The 18,734-nt window shown below is 45.0% G+C and overlaps 1 protein-coding gene across 2 annotated transcripts in view; it reads left to right on the top strand.

Moving 5' to 3' along the window:
* DPP6 (dipeptidyl peptidase like 6) overlaps positions 1 to 18,734 on the top strand; it is a 729,761-nt gene that overhangs the window by 365,564 nt on the left and 345,463 nt on the right. For both annotated transcript variants that reach the window (XM_030308879.1, XM_030308880.1), the window contains exon 3: positions 16,193 to 16,291. In XM_030308879.1, the coding sequence (XP_030164739.1) occupies positions 16,193 to 16,291 (99 nt within the window). The remainder of the gene's footprint in view (positions 1 to 16,192; positions 16,292 to 18,734) is intronic.

Below are 18,734 nucleotides of genomic sequence, written 5' to 3' on the forward strand. Positions count from 1 at the left end.
CAATAGAGACCAGCGTCACTGTAAACTGTTACCTCTTTGCATGCTGGAGGCCAGTTGTCAGGGGCAACAACAATGAGCGAGAGGCATCTGCTGGTGGGGAGGCTGTAGTGAATCCCCGAATTCCAGAAAAGGCTTTGAAGAGCAGAATTTCTTTTATTCTTCTGTCGAAGTAACAATGTGGCGAAGCCGGGACTAACCCTTCGGTTCTCTTGGGCTTCCATAGCTAGCATGTCTTTTTCCAAGCCGTGGTGCTCAGGGATTGTGTGTTCTGTGGTCAGGGTGATCAGCCATGCCCGTTCAATAGCATCCTGTTCCCTTCTGTCACGGGCTTTGTGCATCCACTGTCCTGGGCTGCAGCACTGGCTTTTGTGTTGACTGTCAAAATTCCGTCAAGTGGAAGAGAATGTCAAATCCCTTGACCTGTCCCTATCTCCGGAGCTTTCTCAAACTCACGAACACACAGAGCATCCTCGCGTTAACCAATGGTGCGTGCTCACTGGTCAGACACTAACGATTCCCCTCTTGGGGGCTGAGAGCATTGAGCTCACTGTTGGGTAAAATGGGAGAAAGGAAGACACAATTGCTCCTCATGAGAGCTTAGCGTCCACTGAAAAAGACAGAAGGAATGCCCATCAGGAGAATGCCCCACTGGTGCAATCCGGAAGCAAAAACAGAACAGAAATCCTGGGCAGGGCTTGGGTAAGGCCAGTTGAATTGTGCCTATCACTGAGTCATTGACCTAGAAGACTGCACACAATTAAGTGCAGCAGTGGCTTCCGGTGGGTGAGGGACGAAGTGTAGTCTTGACGAGAGGAGAGTCCTCGTGATGATAACACCCTGCACATATTTGGGTCATCTTGGGTGTGTTCCCACCCAGCCTTGCCTCCATTTTGGTAGACTTACTTAGAAATTGCAGTATGTACTTAAAAAATAAATAACCTTTTTCATGGACTACTCGTTTCTAGTCTTCTGGTTTGTTGAAACTCAGATTACAGCACTTGCTTTCTACCTGCCCCCCAAATCCATTCTGAACTCATTGGACTTAGCCTTTTGGTAGAAATGTTCCCACGTACACGTGGGTCCCCTTTCCAGCGTGGTAGGAGGAGTCGCGGTGGAGGCCGTGTTCTGGCCCAGGATCTTGAAGGGGCTCCTGGTAATCATTCTGAATGACAAGTACCTTGTTCTGTAGTGCAGGCTAATTACCACCAGTTATACACAATTCATGTTTTAAAAATCAAATTAAAAGTGTTTAAGGCAATCTTACTTCCAAAGGGACGAGCCAAATGAGAATGTGTCCTTTTCAATTTTGTCATTCATTTCTCCCTTGCTAGCCTGTGCTCTTTTCTAAATTCCTCTTTGGCGTAATAGGCTCAAAGTTACCTTTTTGTTTAAGTTTTATTTTCAGATATTAAATATGTGTCTACGCTAGGTCACACAAGGTGTATGCCTTTTTTGGTAGCTACACATCTTGCATTCCAATGACAAAGACTCTGACATTCTGCAATGCCACCGTTACTGTTGTGGGAGCTGAAAAATCCAGCAGGATCACGTTGGCATTAAAAGAGCCCAGACATTTGACCTTACGGATTTTCACATTAGAGAATGCGGACAATAGTTTCTGATGGAAAACACCAGAATGCTTTCAGGTGGCGTGTAACTGAAAAGCCTTGGGTATTTGAAAGTCACAGTGATGGTAGACTTTGGGCTGAGGCCAAACAGAGGTTATCAGAATATGAGACTCACTAGTCTTTTCGGCGGGAGCATAACACAGGGAGGGTTTTTGTGGAGTTGAAATTTTGTGGTTTACATCCAATGTGTGTAACTGCTTTGCTAACCCTCAGCTTATCTTTTTTTAGTTTTCAATTGGACCCACTAGGCTTTACTGAGAGGGAGTGAAATCTAGCAAATTGGCCATCACGGCTCATAGATTGGAATCTCCTATAGGACAGAGTAGGTTTGGGCAAGTCAGACACTCGTCATGTGTTCTGAATGTATACCAGAGTCAAAATAAGATGAAATGACTTTGTGTGGAAAAAAAACTATATTCAGATTAACATTTGAGAGAGCCCCTCCGCTTCAGCGTTGTAGCTGCTAGTTAACAAAAGTTCTGTAATAAAATTTCCACCGAATTTTAAAACTGGATTTTTTTAGGGCACTTTTGGATTCACAGCAAAACTCAGAGCAAGTACAGATTTTCCCAGACCCCCTCTGCCCCCAGGCCTGCACATCCTGCCCCATTACCAACATCCCCACCGACTGTACATTTTTACAGTTGATGAGCCTGCACTGACCCATCATTATCACTCAAAGTACGTAGTTTACATTAATGTGACTCTTGGTGTTATGCATTCCATGGACTTGGACAGATGTTTCTCCCATGACAGTGTCATACAAAAGAGTTGCCTTGCCCTAAAAATCCTCCGACGTCTGTCTTTTCATCCTTCCCTCCCCCATAACCCCTGGCAATGATCTTTTTACAGACTCTGTGGTTTTGCTTTTCCAGGATGTCATATAGTCGGAACCATATGGGATGAAGCCGTCCTTTACTTGGAAGTATGCTTTTAAGGTTCTCCCCTGTCTTTTCATGGCTTGACAGCTCATTTCTTTGTAGTGCTAAATAATATTCCATTCTCTGGATGCATCACAGACTATCCATTCACCTGCTGAAGGACATTTTAGTTGCTTCCACGTGTTGGAATTATGAACAGGGCCGCTGTAAACATTCAGGTGCCGATTTTTATGTATGTGGACATACATTTGCCACCCCGTGTGGGTGAACACCAAAGAGTATGATTGCTGGCCTGTATGGTACAGGTATCTTTCGTTTTGTAAGAAACTGTCAGACTGTCTTCCAAAGAGGCCGCCCCACTTGGTGTCATCAGTGTCCTGGATTTTGGCCTTTCTAATAGGTGTTTAGTGTGTGAAAGCTTATCTTTTTAAAAATTCTGGAACAATTGATTTTTAAACATTTATTTATGTATTTAAATTTTTTTTAACGTTTAGTTTTGAGAGAGAGAGAGAAACAGAGTGCAAGCAGGGGAGGGGCAGAGAGAGAGGGAGACACAGAATCGGAAACAGGTTCCAGGCTCTGAGCCGAGCTGTCAGCGCAGAACCCGATGTGGGGCTTGAACCCATGAATCGTGAGATCATGACCTGAGCCGAAGTTGGATACTTAATTGAGCCACCCAGGTGCCCCTTAAGTGTTTATTTAAAATACATTTACAATATTATATTGTTTAATGAATTTTCAAACTGAACAGCCTCCTGTAGCCAGTATCCAGAATGTAACCAGCATCCCAAAAGCCCCCGCTCATGCTTTCTCATCACTAATCCTCCCAAAGGTAACCCAATTTCTAACATCATAGAAGGGTTTTGCATGCTTTTATAAGTTTTGAATTTACAATATTAAAATAATCGTTTAGGATGTATTCTTTTACAACTGGCTCTTTTGTTCAGTATAATGTTTGTGAGATTCATCATTGTATTTTAAGATGGATTGATGCTCAATTTTTCATCTATACATAATCTATATATAATCCCTCCAACAATCACAAAGTAGCTTAACAATAATTTAATAACTTATGTATGTATCATAACAAGTAACATACATCTTATTGTTTCTTATGGTTTGTTATAGAAATAGGTGGTCCGGGGGCGCCTGGGTGGCTCAGGTGGTTAAGCGTCCGACTTCAGCTCAGGTCATGATCTCACGGTTTGTAGGTTTGAGCCCCACATCAGGCTCTGTGCTGACAGCTTGGAGCCTGGAGCCTGCTTTGGATTCGGTGTCTCCCTCTCTCTCTGTTCCTCCCCTGCTTGCGCTCTCTCTCTCTCTCTCTCTCTCTCTCTCTCTCAAAAACAAAAATTAAAAAAATTAAAAAAAAAAGAAATAGGTAGTTTGGTCATGTCTTCTAGGCATTTTCTTTCCTTTTTTTTAAGTTTATTTATTTATTTTGAGAGAAAGAGAGAGAACACCAGAAGAGGTAGAGAGAGAAGGGAGAGAGAACCCCAAGCAGGCTTCACACTGTCAGCACAGAGCCCAGTGTGGGGCTTGAACTCACAAACCATGAGAAGATCAAAACGTGAGCCAAAATCAAGAGTCAGATGCTTAACCAACTGAGCCACTCAGGTGCCCCATCCAGGCATTTTCTCTTTTCTCCTTCCTGTATTCAACTCATCCCCCAAATCCAGTCTTGTCAGAGCACATCTGTTGTGTATGACTACGACCAAGTGTCCTGTCATAGGACACCCAAGTTATGTGACCTAGTATCCTTCACTCGCACTTGGGCATCTGTAGTTCTGTTTCTAGATTCCTCTGTGTCTGTTCGCACCCACCTGCCAGCTGGCTGATTGGGAGAATAGTGTCTGCTCTGCCCATGAAATAGACACTTGTTTTTGCTGCTGCTGCTGCTGTGCTACTGTCCTTTCGGATTAAAGATAACCTGTTAATGTCAAGTGAAACTAAGTTCTCTCCTGGGATAGTGCAGATAATATTTATTATGACAGTCCAGAGTATAGGAGAGATTGGGGAGGACAGGAAGCATTCGTGGAAGATTTTTTGGAAGATGAGGAACTTGAAAGACGGGTACAATAGAAATGATGGTAATCTAAGAAGGGAGGTCCCCACGAGCCATAATAAGCCTGCCGGGCATCTCTCTGGACAGAGGGTGTCTGGCTTGGAAGCCATGGAGGGACATAAGGAATGTCAAGAGTTAGGCTGGAGGGGTGGGGTGGTGGCAAATTGGGAGGGTCTGGAAGTCCAGGCTCTGGATTTGTGATTGTACTCCAATGGCTTCTGTCATCTGTAACAACTTATACGTTGTACCTGTTTTCAGAATCTGATAAAACCATAAATTATCTTATCATTGGGAAAGGGTGTATAGGTACTCATAAACATTTGGATGCACCGCAGGAAGCTCATGTACCAGGTCAGCCCGTCCATGGGCCACGTTCTGAGCGTTTATCCAGAACCCAGAAGTTACAGGGTATCTCAGTACTTCTGTCCCCAACAGAATATCTAACTAAAATAATTCAAACCGTAGGTATTGTACTGTTTCATAGAAGAGGTCTAGGAATGGCCAGTCCCAGGATGGCTCCCTGGCTCAGAGATCTCTGCTGCTAGTGTGAGTGTGCTGGTAGAGTGAGCACACCGGCTTCTCACAACACATCTCCTACCATCACAGGAAAGAAGGGAAAATCCCAGAACGTGCCTCCTGCACTTCTGTCTTTTTCTGCAACCATCCAGGAGACAGCTTAGTTGCCATAAGTATATTACATGGCCTTTGGCCTCCCTTAGCTGGAAGAGGTTTGGGGAAGCAAGTATTCCTAAGACCTGGAAGGATACAGTGGTTCCGGGAAGGCAGACCCTTGTCTGCCACAACAGGACCCACTGACATATGAAATATTTGACGAATGCAGTCTGCATCCCTTGAACTTGAACAGTGAGTTTGAACCATTCTTTAAAGGGAAACAAATCTGGGGCGCCCGGGTGGCTTAGTCGGTTAAGCGTCTGACTTCAGCTCAGGTCATGATCTCGCAGTTTGTGGGTTCGAGCCCCACTTCAGGCTCTGTGCTGTCAGCTCAGAGCCTGGAGCCTGCTTCGGATTCTGTGTCTCTGTCTCTCTCTGCCCTTCCCCGACTTGTGCTCTGTCTCTCAAAAATAAATAAATGTAAAAAAAAAATTTTTAATGGAAACAAATCTTAAAAGAGGGCGTTCTGACAGAATCTTATAAAAGAGCGAAGTCATTTACACTGCTACTAACCTTATAGTCAGTGGCAGGGTTCCGAAATCCTGAGAAGTAGGTCCCTGGGAGAATCTTAACAGCCTCTACTTTGACTTTTCATCATCAGCTCTAGGATTGTGAAGTGCATCTTGCTTATTTATTGAATCCTTGCACTAAAGATCCATTTATCTAAAGGATGGCAGTAGATTATTATTCATGCTTGTGTTAAAACTCTAAGGCAAATGTGCCTGCATATTTATCCATAAATGGGCACTTTTCTAAGCGTTGCTACATTTTGCATCCTATTTTAAAGGCAAGGTTGCATACAAACAATGAAAAGGATAAGTCTTATCCTGGCACTCTGGTTTTCTCTAGTCTGTTGCCTGGTTTGGATGAGAGCCTCTTGGTAAATTTCAGGTGAATTTGGGGAGCCTTCAGGACCATCTGTTACAAGGGACTGGCTAGTCTAGGAGTTGCTATTTTAGGGAAGACTCTGGCCAGCCAGGAACCAAAGGCAGCAATTTAGGAATCTTAAGTCGAGTTACCAGGTCCAGGTTAGGAACACAGAAATAGATGGTAGAATAAAACCAGGGAACCAGAGACAAATTGCCCACAACGAAGCAGGCATTTCAGAGGACCCAGGAGGATTGAGTTCCAGGCTGCAGCGGCCTGCCTTCTCTTTGAGGCAGAACTCTTGACCTTAAACCCTGTTCGAACGAATGCTGTTTCTCACTTCACCAAAACCAGCACATACACGTGTGTATATACAGGGTTTCTCAGATGGCTATTTCATATTCCTCAAGTTCCAGATTATTTGTAAATTAATTCTGTGCTTTTAGGTAAGGTATCAGAATTACCCGGAATTAGGTTAAGAGGTAGTTTCCAGAGCCTCAGATGAATCAGTCTTTTTCTCCCTTGCTTTGTCCTTATCTATCCTCTTTTTATGTCTTTTTTTAAAAAATTCAGTAAATGTCTGATTATCGTATTTTCAGAGGATGCCTTCTGAAGTAGTGGGTTAGCTGGAAATGCAGAAAAGGTCTTGAGGGATCTGGTAGGTGAGACAAAGGCTCCCTGAAGGTTCCGTGTGTGTCCTAATCCCTGGAAGCTGGGAACGTTACCTTATATGGCAGAAAGGGTGCAGAGGTGGTTACGTTAGGCACCCTGAGATGAGGGGGGCGGGGTTTCCTCCATTGTCCACAGGTCCTAAATGTAACCACATGTATCTGTGTGAGAAGGAGGCAGAGAGGATTTGACACAGACAGAGAGGAGACAGCAGCGGGACCAGGGAGGCGGGACTGCAGTGATGTGGTCAGGAGGCGGGGAGCGCCCAGAGTCACCAGCAGAGTCAGAGAAGAGATGCCCCCCCAGAGCCCCGCACAAGTGTGCCCTGCCACCAGGCACCTTGCTTTGGGTCCAGGGACACTGACTGCAGACTTCTGGCCTCCACAGCAGAGAAACAACAGTCGTCCGCTGTGCTGAGCCACCACATGCGTGGTGCTTTGTTACAGCAGCCACGGGAAAGTGACACAAAGGGAAATAGATGTTTTTGCCATTCTTGCAGTGGCCGTGGCTTACAGGCAGGCACCGTGGAGGGTAAGAGCGAGGAGGAGGTGTGCTGGACCCTCGGGGGGCCACGGTGATGGTGACCCCCTTCCCCCGGTTCAAGGAGAATCCTGCCCGCCTCCCCACCTCTCCTGACAACTCCTCTCAGTTTCAGACTTCGGTTCTGTATCCTCTCTGCCACCAGAGAAGGAACTGAAATGCATTCACATTTGGAGACATATATTGCAGTTTTTAAAATGTAGAGAGGAAAGGACAACACCCATCCCCTGCATTGGCTTAACTGATGTCTATTATCTTACTTACATGCATTACACAGATGCGAGTTCCACTTACAGCTCCCGTAAAATTGACAGGAGCCAAGTTAAATACAGATCAGTCAGCGAAGCCAATAAAATTCAAGTAGCCAAACTATATTCCGTGTGGCGGGTGATGAGGATTTCTGGAACAGTGTCCCTCCAAACGTGTCTATGGCATTTTGCTCCTGGGACATGGGCCCTTGGGGTCCCTCAACTGTCCTCTAGCCGCACCAGTGAGGGCTCGCTCCAGCCACCGTCTCTCTGTCGGGAGCACTGCACATCTTTGCTCACAGGGCAAACTGTACCGCCATCTGGGAAGGTTAAATTAGCCGGCCGTGGGGTTGGTGCATCGTGAAGACGCACGCCAGTGCCGACGCTGGGTTCAGGTGTGAGTGGATGCTTATGATCAGATTGTGACTTCATTAATGATTAAGAAAAAATGGACGGTGGAGAAGCTAGTAAATGCTCAACCGAAATCAAACTAATAATAATACTCTTTTTTGGACTCTCAATTCTACAACCAGCCTCTAGAGACCGTTCATTACATTTTACCAATTCGGATTTTAGTGTTTCTGATGTTTATTCCTGTGATTCTTTTTTTTAAGTTTATGTATTTCGTTTTTTGAGAGAGAGAAAGAGAGAGAGAGAACGAGCAGGGGAGGGGCAGAGAGAGAGAGAGAGAAGGAGGGAGAAAACCCCAAGCAGGCTCCGCACTCACAGCACAGAGCCCAATGCGGGGCTTGAACTCACAAACTGGTGAGATCATGCCCTGAGCTGAAACCAAGAGTCGGACACTCAACCGACTGAGCCACCCGGACACCCTATTCCTGTGATTCTTGGTTGTGTGCTTATCTACCTATATTGACAGATGACTCCTGGTAAAGTGAAGAATGTCGTTCACTTACGTGCCTCCCGCCTCCTCTCTTCACTCTGTTGTGAGACCTTTGAGGTTATTTTTAAGTCCTTTATAAGGTTCTTTCATAAATTCATATGAAAACGTCTTTATGTATATGTGTCTTATTCCTCTGACCTTAAGTGGAATGTCTTGACCTCTCACTGGCTGAGCTGGGGAAGTTTGCACACCTGACCACCCCCTCCCCGGCCACCCGGGCTCCTCCCGTTCTTCCTCTCAGCTTTGGGCAATGTTTGCAGCCTCCTTTCTCACATTACTAAATCTTCCACCAAACAATAACAAGTTTATTGGAAAATGGAACACTCACTGAAAACATCCACGGTTTGTCTGGAGGCATTCAGGCCAAGTGAACTCTCATTCCTCCAAACCCATCAGTAGCTACAATTTACCTTACTGCTACTTGGACCTTGACTTTCTTAAACAAACCAGTTTCTTGGCAATTCTAACGGATTATTTCTATTTGAAAGGAACAAGTCAAACTCTTCTTATTGAAGACAAAATGAATGCCTATGTAGGATGTGCTCGTCAAACAAACGGGTCGGTTTAGAAAGGTTGCAGAATGGGGCACCTGGGTGGCTCAGTGGGTTGAGCGTCTGACTCTTGGTTTCAGCTCAGGTCACAATCTCATGGTTCATGGGTTCAAGCCCTGCGTCAGGTTCTGTGCTGACAGCGTGGAGCCTGTTTGGGATTCTCTCTTTCTCCCTTTCTCTCTGCCCCTCCCACATGCATTCTCTCCCTCCCTCCCTCCCTCCCTCCCTTTCCCTCTCCCTCTCTCTCTCTCAAAATAAGTGAATAAAGTTTTTAAAAAAGAAAGAAAGGGTACAGGATACCAGATCTATAAATGCTGTGTTTTTGTGTACTAGCAACAAAAAGTTGGAAGTTAAAATTTTGAAAATATCAGTTGTGTTAGCAGACTCAGGCTGGCATAATAAAGTACCACACACCAAGTGGCTTAAACAACAGAAATTTGTTTTCTCATAGTTCTCGAGTCTTTAAGCCCAAGACCAAATGCCAGCAGAGTTGGTTTCTAGGGAGACCTCTCTTTCTGGCTGGCAGAATTTCTCACTATATCTCACACTGCTTTTTGTCTGCATACAGAGAGACAGAGAGAGAGAGAGAGAGGGAGAGAGAGGGAGAGAGACCTCCGCTGTCTCTTCGCCTTTCCTTACAAGGATTCTGGTCCTGTTGAAATAGAGCCCCATCTTTATGATTTCATCTAACTTTAATGACTCTTTTGGGGCTCTATCTCCAGGTATAGTCACATTGGGGGTTAAGGCTTCAGCATATGAATGGGAGAGGGGTGCCATTCAGTCCATAACCAGTACTCATGGATATCGTTAGGGACCATTATTTTGCATATACAGTCTGACCTCCAGCCCTTAAAGATTCACATCCATCCCACATACAAAGCACATTCTCTCCACCCTAAGGTCCGCAGAAGTCCCATGCTTACAGCATCAACACAAGTTCCAAAGTCTCATCAGCTCCAAAGTCCCAAATATCATCATCCAAGCCACCTCAACGAGTTACGCTAAGACTCCGGGCGTGAGCCATACTGCAACCTGTAGACATGTTCCCTGGTTCAAATTTCATCGTTCTAAGTTGTTGATCGTGAAGCATGACTACATTTCTTCCTTCATTATGATAAGCATCCCAAGGGAGTAGGAGTATCATCTCCAGTAGATAGCATCGATCGCACTTCTTTGCAAGAGAAGGAAAAGTCTAACTGGAATTGTTGATTCCAGCATCTACTAGTGCCCGACGCAGAGCACCCGCTCAGCTAACGTGCTGGCTGCTTGTGTTTTCGTAGTCTTTTCCTTGTCCTAAGCAGCCGTCCACATTGGGTTCGTCAGTAATGAAACAAGCAGCAGGAATTTGCCGTGAAGCAAAAGCTGTATCATTGGGACTTGGGAGGTAATGGCTCAGAGTTTGAAACACGGACGGGATTCCCTCACGTTCTTCCGATGTGTGTATGAAAGCAAACAACTATTATCATCTTCTACAGAAATAACATGCACGTGTTCACAGTGACTTATTTCTAAACACCCAGGGTACTTTGACTCTGTGCTCAGGTTGAGATCTGCCTCCTCCGAGGAGCTGTGTCCGGCCGTCCACAGTCTTTGTCTCCTTGGAGTTTGAAAACCCTACAAGCGACACCTGCCACATCACACGTCGCCGTGGGCCGTTGTCGTGCTTCTTGTTGTTCTGATGTGGAGGCTACATTTTTTCAATGAAGGAAATGCATCCATAAGAATGGCTTTGTAAACTTTTCCTTTATTTGTGGAATTTTTTTTTTAACCTGGAGAACATAGTGTTTTCTCATTAGCATTACCTGCCTGAGGTTTTCTGTATTTTATAATTTAATTAGCATCCCGCTTCTGGAATAGGTGTACATAAGCCGGAATCTGTGAATAATGTCAGTGTTCACATTTCCCTGTAAATGTGGTTAATGCAGCTTGGCTAACTCCCCACCCATCTTCGGAGAAGCCGTGTAACCACTCAGTAGCTCAGGTCTGCCTTCTGTAACATGGCTTTCCTTCCTCCTCTTTCTTAAAGGATCAAGAGTTAAAACCATCAGTGTCCTCCCCAGACTGCCAAGCATTTTTCGAGTGGTTAGTTATTCCAGTTTCTAACACAGGCAGAAGGAACAAGAGACTCTGACTAATCGCATGGATTTTCTTTGTTCCTAAATTGGGTTTGTCAGCAGCCGACCTCTGCTTGCAGTGATTGAAAACCTCAAGAGGTTATGCTTCCCATTAATCCATTGTAGGGTGGTGGAATTTATTTCTAATTTTAAAAATCTCTAAGGAACATTCCAAAATGTTCTCCGGTAATTGTGCTGCTTAACAACATAACTGTTTAACAAGCACCAGGAAAGAAAAGGGGCCTGAGAAATTTGCATTATATTCTGACCTACATAAAGATAACAGCCTCACTACGGACTATGGCGTGCCTTTGAGTGCCGGTGAGCTGACTGGGATGCCACGTGCTTTGCAAGTGCTACGTGGTCATCTGACTCTAGGGCTAAATGAAATTCATCCCCAAGTTGCCTTAGGGGTGAAAGCCAATCCGGAAGAGCCACGGGCCACTTCGTGTATCTCCATTTGCATGTTGACTTCTGGTTTAAGATGTCAGATTGAGCACAGAAATCTTTCCCTTTGGGTTGAAACAAGTAGAGATGAGAGAAAATAAATAAAAACATAGCTGCACTCAAAAACAAGAGTGTTGTATATACCTGGAGCAGAAAAGGTCTTCGAAAGAAGGACCAGGCAAGAACCTAAAGTACCAAGTAAGACCAAACTCCTGCCACCCTCAAGGGGCAGAGAATGACGTCCGATCCAACAGGAGGGGCTAGGATATTGGTGTTCGTGAGGGGCCAGGGACGGGACAAGTGCATCCTGCCTGAAAACTGGGTTCGTGTTCAGAGGCTCTTGAATCACATCAGCCATGTAGGGCTGCCCAGGTCCAGCCCAAATGGCCACACGGGGCCCAGACAGAGCCTCAAAGTGCCCAGGACATTGACCACAACCACACCACCAAGGGTCTCTCGTGACCCAGGACACTTGCAGGGCAGAAGCTTACAACTAAGAAATACAAGGACCCCCCAGAAACTATCCCCTACAAAGCAGAACACCAGCTTAACACACACGAGAACTTAAGTCCAAAGAAATATAAATGAATAGGGCAATCAGAAAATGACATTTTAGGTTTAAAAAAAATTATCAATGTGATAGAGGAGCTTACAACTAGAAGAGTAGATGATCTTGAAAAGGAGCTGTTTAGGAATAATAGAAACTAAAATGTAATTGTTTGAAATTTTAAAAGTCAGTTGCAAGATGAAGCTCTCTAAATAATGCTAAAAACAGTAACAAGGTGGAAAAATCGAATGGAAGAAATCATGCAAATGCCCCCAAAGAAATAAAAATGTGGGAAACACGGAGAAAACACCAGGGAGGTGGTGGTGGGTCCCCACAGCTCGCACACAGGGTCCGCCCGCACCCTGGAAGGGAGGGCTAGGTTGAAGGAGAAATAGTATTAAATGAGATCATCACTACAGCCTTCCTGATAAGGAGAAAGTGATTCTTAGACTGATAACGTTATTGGGTGGTAAGCATGATTTTTAAATAAAATCCACAAGTAGACATTTTCTTTCCTTTTTTTTTGTTGTTTTTTATCTTATTTTTAATGTTTATTTATTTTGAGAGAGAGAGAGAGAGAGAGTGGGGGAGGGACAGAGAGGGAGACAGAGAATCCCAAGCAGGCTCCACATTGTCAGCGCAGAGCCCTGCCAGGGGCTTAATCCCAGCAACCCGGAGATCATGACCTGAGCCCAAGCCAAGAGCCAGATGCTCAACCGACTGAGCCACCCAGCCTCCCCACAAGTGGACATTTTCTCGTGAAATTTCAGAATATCAAATATAATGAGAGACTCTGCCTTCGTCTCTCGATGTTTCCGTCACACTGTCTCCTGCACCAACAACAGCACGCACGATTTCCTGAGAATGCCGCGTTCACTGATACCTTCATGCCCTTGCCCTCCTTCTAGCTCGAAAGTTCTTCTTTTGTGTCTTTTTCTGGGCTAGCAGGCGCTTTCCTCGGGGAATTCTCTCCAGAGTTCCTCCCATTTCATTCTCCCTCCTCAGGGCCAGCCCCCCTGCTCTCAGCACTGACGCTCTTGCAACATTGTGGCTCTCTGAGTTCCATAAAGTCTTCCCTTGTGATTCCTCAGGCTCAGGCTGGTTCCTGGGGCGTGACAGTCGTGCATGCTTGTCACCACCTCAAAGGATCTTTGAAATGCATCAAAGTACCACTCAGTGATTTCATTAGATAGCAGCCGAATATGTGAACAAGCCATCAAGGTCCAGAGAGGCCAGCGGGGAGCATCTTAAGGAGTCAGAACAGATCCCTGACAGAGTCCAGTGTCCTGGTGTCACCAGAGCAGTTTCATGGCGTACATCACAATGCCTTCACCACAAACCGTCCCTAGGTAAAAGTCATGATGTTAAAATAACCTTTTAAAAACAAAGCAATAGTGGGCACTCAGTCAGTTGGGCGTCCGACTTCGGCTCAGGTCGTGATCTCGCGGTTTGTGAATTCGAGCCCCGCGTCGGGCTCTGTGCTGACAGCTCAGAGCCTGGAGCCCGCTTCGGAGTCTGTGTCTCCCTCTCTCTCCGCTCCTCCCCTGCTCACGCTCTGTTTCTCTCTCTCTCTCTCAAAAATAAGTACACATTACAAAAATTTAAAAACAAAGCAATAGTTTTTTAAAAAGTGAAACGCATTTTTAGATTAATAGAACAGTGGTTTGTAAAAAGAGGGATTTTTCAGAAAGTGAATTATCTACCTTTTTCATCTTTTACCCAAAGTTTGTGTAAATTGCAGCCTTATACTCTCTTCTCATGAGATGCGTGGTTACTTCAAAAGGTGAGCTAGAATCATCCTACAATAGCGAAGTTTACTCAGATAAAGTTTAAGCTTTAATAGGACTGTTTGTTTCCTGACTATATGCTTCAGAAATTTCTATGCTTAGTTTTTGCTTTATTGTTTTAATCTTTTTTTGAAATATAGTTGACATGTACCATTGTGTAAGTTTAAAGTGTGCAACTTGTTGATTTGATACATTTATATATTGCAATATGATTGCCTTTGAAGAGTTAGCTGATACCTATTATCATTTATTTTTTTCAGTGGGAATAATTAAGATCTAATCCCTTAGCAATTTTTATGTTTATAATACAGGATTATTGTCTATACTCTATATACTGTGCATTAGATCTCCAGGACCTATTCATCAACTAGTTGCAAATATGTTTCTTAATCACTGGACCAAAGTGTAACTTCACTAGATCGATGTCTGGTTATCTTTAAAATGTTCATTTATTGTTTGTTTTTCATACTGAAATGCACTGTATTTGTGTCTTTTTCCGGGGCTGCTTCAGTTGCAGATGGAAAGGTCCTACAGGGGAGAATTGGGTTTAGTTTAACATGTTTTGTTCAGCACCGGGGAGAGCTCCACATACACTCAGGTTTAATGAGAAGGCCACTTTGAAAGGTATCATTCTGTAATTTTCGAAAGACTTTTACACACATTAGTCCTCTGTGATATTCAAGAAATCGGTCAATGCACAAAGTAACACATGACTTTTCTGACAACTTCAGTAATCGATAACATCCAAAGAGGCCAAAAGAAAGAAACCATATAGGAGATGTAATAAAACCTATGTGCTAGATGGGGCACCCGGGTGGCTCAGGTGGTTAAATGTCTGACTCTTGATTTTGGCTTCGGTCATGGTTCGTGGGTTTGAGCCCCGCTTCAGGCTCTGCCCTGACAGCACAGAGCCTGCTTGAGATTCTCTCTCTCTCTCTCTCTCTCTCTCTCTCTCTCTCTCTGTCTCTCTCTCTCTCCCCCCCCTTCCCGCTCGCACACACGTGCTCTCTCTCAAAAATAAAATGAATAAACATTTAAAAATTAAAAAAACAATCTGTGCACTAGAATCCTACAAGAAGCTTCGAGGATTTCATTCAGAGGGTATTTATTCATGTTATGTCATCTAACAAAAATCCTTGTTGTTTTCCCAACCTGCCACAGATCTGGAAACAGAAAATTAAAAGAGGCAGAGGGCACTGTTGAGGGCATGTTCTGTGACAGCCCACACAGTGGAAGCTAGCTCAACAGGCAGAAGTTGGAAAGAAAGGCAGACATGACAACCAGACATGAAAATGTAAAACCAACGTGGGTCTGGAACCACCTCACATAGGATGCACACACACCAAACACCTTGGTTGGCACTGAGGACAGCCGCGCCCACCAGCACAACATAGAACTAATGGCTGAGGGCCCTAAGTCTTCAAGAGAAGTGCTCCCAAAAGTTGGCACCTTCTGTCCGGGAAGGCAGGAACGGAAGTGCCTAATTCTAGATGGATGACGTACATCAGAAATGGTTAATAATGTTACCAGTATAACAGAAGTGAGAGTGGTTTGGGGTGCTATCCTTGTGGGTTTAATCTGTTGGCTTCGACCTCGGGAAATAGGACAGACATCGCCAGATTTCTACAGTCTCACCCACTGGTGCCATTAACTAAACATCTCCTCTTGGGATGGATATTAGATTAGTACCTTCAAGGCTCACCTCATGTGCTTACTGCCAAGTGATCGAGATGAAGCAAGGCAGAATCTGGTAGTGTGCACACAGACATTTGAGGTGTGAGCCTGTCTGAACAGGAACTGATTCGCAGCCCAGAGACAGCCAGGGACAAGCGAGGCATGTGGAGAATAAATACCTAAGAGATGTTACCTGCCTTTTCATCCCCAGCACCCAACGTGCTCCCAGTAGTTGGCATTTAATAAAGTTGAGATCCATTCTGGACATTTGTTCCTTCCTCTCTTGACCATTCCCACCTTGTTGTTCATAAATCAGTCTTGAAACGTTTACCTCCGTTGCTAAGAAATTTGATCATTTATGTGTTCAAGTAGAGGGAGAGAAAGGGTGCCATTTTCCTGCATCATGATCTCCTTACCGCAGCTGTTGATATTTTAATTGAAAACAAAAAGCGTGACTGGCTTTCGTTCAGCCTTTATGTTATGTGTCGAAAGTATATGTTTTACCATACGTACTAGTTCTGAATGGCAACCAGAATGCTTTATGGTCCTCTCTTTCTACCAACAAATAAAAGGCTCAACTATTTGCCATGTTCTTTTCTAGCGGAAGATAATAGTCTGTCTCAGAAGAAGAAGGTCACAGTGGAAGATCTCTTCAGTGATGATTTCAAAATTCATGACCCCGAGGCCAAGTGGATAAGCGGTGAGTCCTGAGCCCTGCGTGTGCACGGGAAGCTCCTCTTCCCTAGTTTGGGTTTGGTAGCTAGCCTGTCACGTTCTCTCTCTGGCTGTAGAGGTGGTGTGCAGAGATCTTGCTGTGATAATCATCTTATTATCATTCTAAGAAAATGTGTAGCTGGTAAAATGGGGCTGTGCCTTCGTGAGAAATGGGTCCTCTGCGTCACCTCCCTGAATCATTATTTCTCAGATGGAGATGGGAGGTGTTGCTAAGCAACAGGAACAGGCAGAGACACAGCTGCGCGTTCCTCCTTCTCCGTGTTCTTTATTCCCTGTTGTACGGCCCCTGCTTTCACTCCCCACTGGGTAGAGGGGCCGAAGGGAACTCCAAGGATTCTTCCCGAGTGCCACCAATGAACTGTGGAGGCTGGTGCACATCTGCAGCTAAATTCATTCTCCTCTGGAACATCAGTCTGGATGTAATCTACGTGTCTTGCTTGGGGAGAGTTTTAAAACAACAAAACAGAATTGGAGGCAAACGGCAGTACGTTCGTGATGCAGTTTTTGGTCCAGGACACAATCCATTTCATCTAGTTGGGGCTGAGCTAATTTTAGAGCTCAGTCATGGGAGGGAAGGTGGGAATGACCTGCAGCATCCTCTGAGGGCTTTCTTCCCTCCCCTGAAGCAGTCCAGTCCGTGCCCCTCTCCCGTTATCTCCGCAGATGTTTTCACTGACGGAGCCTCCACGGGATGCGCTTGAAAATTAATCCTCAGATCAAAGAGCTTTTCTAGTGGAACGCTCGAGGTCTAGTTCAAATCTGGCTTTTATAATAAACGAGGCCCAGGGAGGTTAAGTGGGGTTTTTTTTTTTGAGGTCACAGAGCTCGCTGTTGCCACAGATGTATTTGGAGGCCTGTCTCCTGACTTCCCATTTAGTGCCCTTCCCACCACTGTCTTGTTGAGTGACACCGTGTTATTGTGCTCTCTTGCTGTCACACTGCCTCTCAGATGCTTCTCATGCTTCGCAAACTCTCAAAAATCAACTAGCAACAACTCTTGGCCATTAGTCTCCTACTAGAGCTATAGCTTTTCTTCTGTCGTCAACTGTGACCTTAGTATTCGTGTCTGATCCTCAGATTAGCTTATTTAAAATGGAGAGAAGTAGATGCATCCCAGAGGGAATGTATTTTCTACAGAGGAACTGGGGAGAAATGACAGCAGCGTGCTGGGAATAGCAGGTGTGTGTGTGTGTTGGGGGGGGGGTGATCACAGAAATCCCAAACATGGACAGAGCCAGGGTCTTTTTGTTTGATGAAGGAAGTAATTTTGTCTTTGGTTCTGAGGGAGATCTAGCACCTGGTTTCAGTCTGTGTTTGCCCGTGGCATAGGCAGGTGGAAAGTAGCATGCTCCGTGCCCAATCTTGGGAATGAAAGGTGATTACTCTCTTCTTAATGAGTGTAAAGCCATATTCGAGAAGCAGAACAAACGATGAGTGGCCAGTGGTGATTCCGACACAAAATGCACAGAGAAGGCACGTCACAGATGGTGAGGAAACTTAGTCTTCAAGAATGGCTAGGAGTTAACTAACTATAGAAAGCAGAGAATAGACTCCATAATGTCAGTCTAGAATGTGCTAAACCTTGAATGGGAAAACCAAAGATTAGCTGAGAGACAGTCTCCATGGGTCACGAAGAAAAGCAACTGGAGAGAAAGGAAGAGAGAAAGGAAGGGAGGGAGAGAGGCAGAACAGTTGGGAGAGAGGCAGAATCTAGGGATAAAACAAGTTGGAGAAGAGGAACACAGAACCAGAGTTATGGGGCTCAGAGCAGGTCAGAGGGAGCCCTGAAAAGACTCCGTGAAGTCCTAAAATAATATACCTATATCTGTTTGTTAGGGTGCCCATAGTTGCTGACTTGTCCTCACTCAGCTTTCTGTAAGCAAAACAATGAAAATAAAAAATAAGTAAGCAGAGATCTGGAGCCACAAGAGCAGGTGGGTTTCTGCTGGAACTGTGTTGGTCGTAAGGAGTTTGTATCTCATGAGCTAGTTCACACTGCAGATGAGTGGAGCTCTTCCAGAGGTGTGCTGGCTCTCTGGCCGGAAGAAACAAGCCAACATTTCCTTATCCACAAAGTTGGGCGTTCATATAAGCAACTGAGAAGTGGCCTCATGCCCAGCAGAAAATGCCCCGCCTGCCTATTTGGCAGGTTAACTCTACTCATGAAGACCACCGACAGTTCTAAACAAGCATGGCTTTGATGTCCAGGAGCTTTCTTAGGAGTACTCTTCCTTTGTAAATGTGCACATTGAGCTTGATGTTTTGCTGCATGGTAAGCAGGTGGTCCGGTCTCCCCAAAGACCAGGCACCATCCAGAGTGTAAGGGAACATGATTGTTCTTCCCTACACGTGACTGTTAGCTGTCCCCCCTGCACTATTCTTTCATTCATTTCTCCTCCTGATCACTC

Source organism: Lynx canadensis, chromosome A2, assembly GCF_007474595.2.
Source record: "Lynx canadensis isolate LIC74 chromosome A2, mLynCan4.pri.v2, whole genome shotgun sequence".
NCBI lineage: Eukaryota > Metazoa > Chordata > Mammalia > Carnivora > Felidae > Lynx > Lynx canadensis.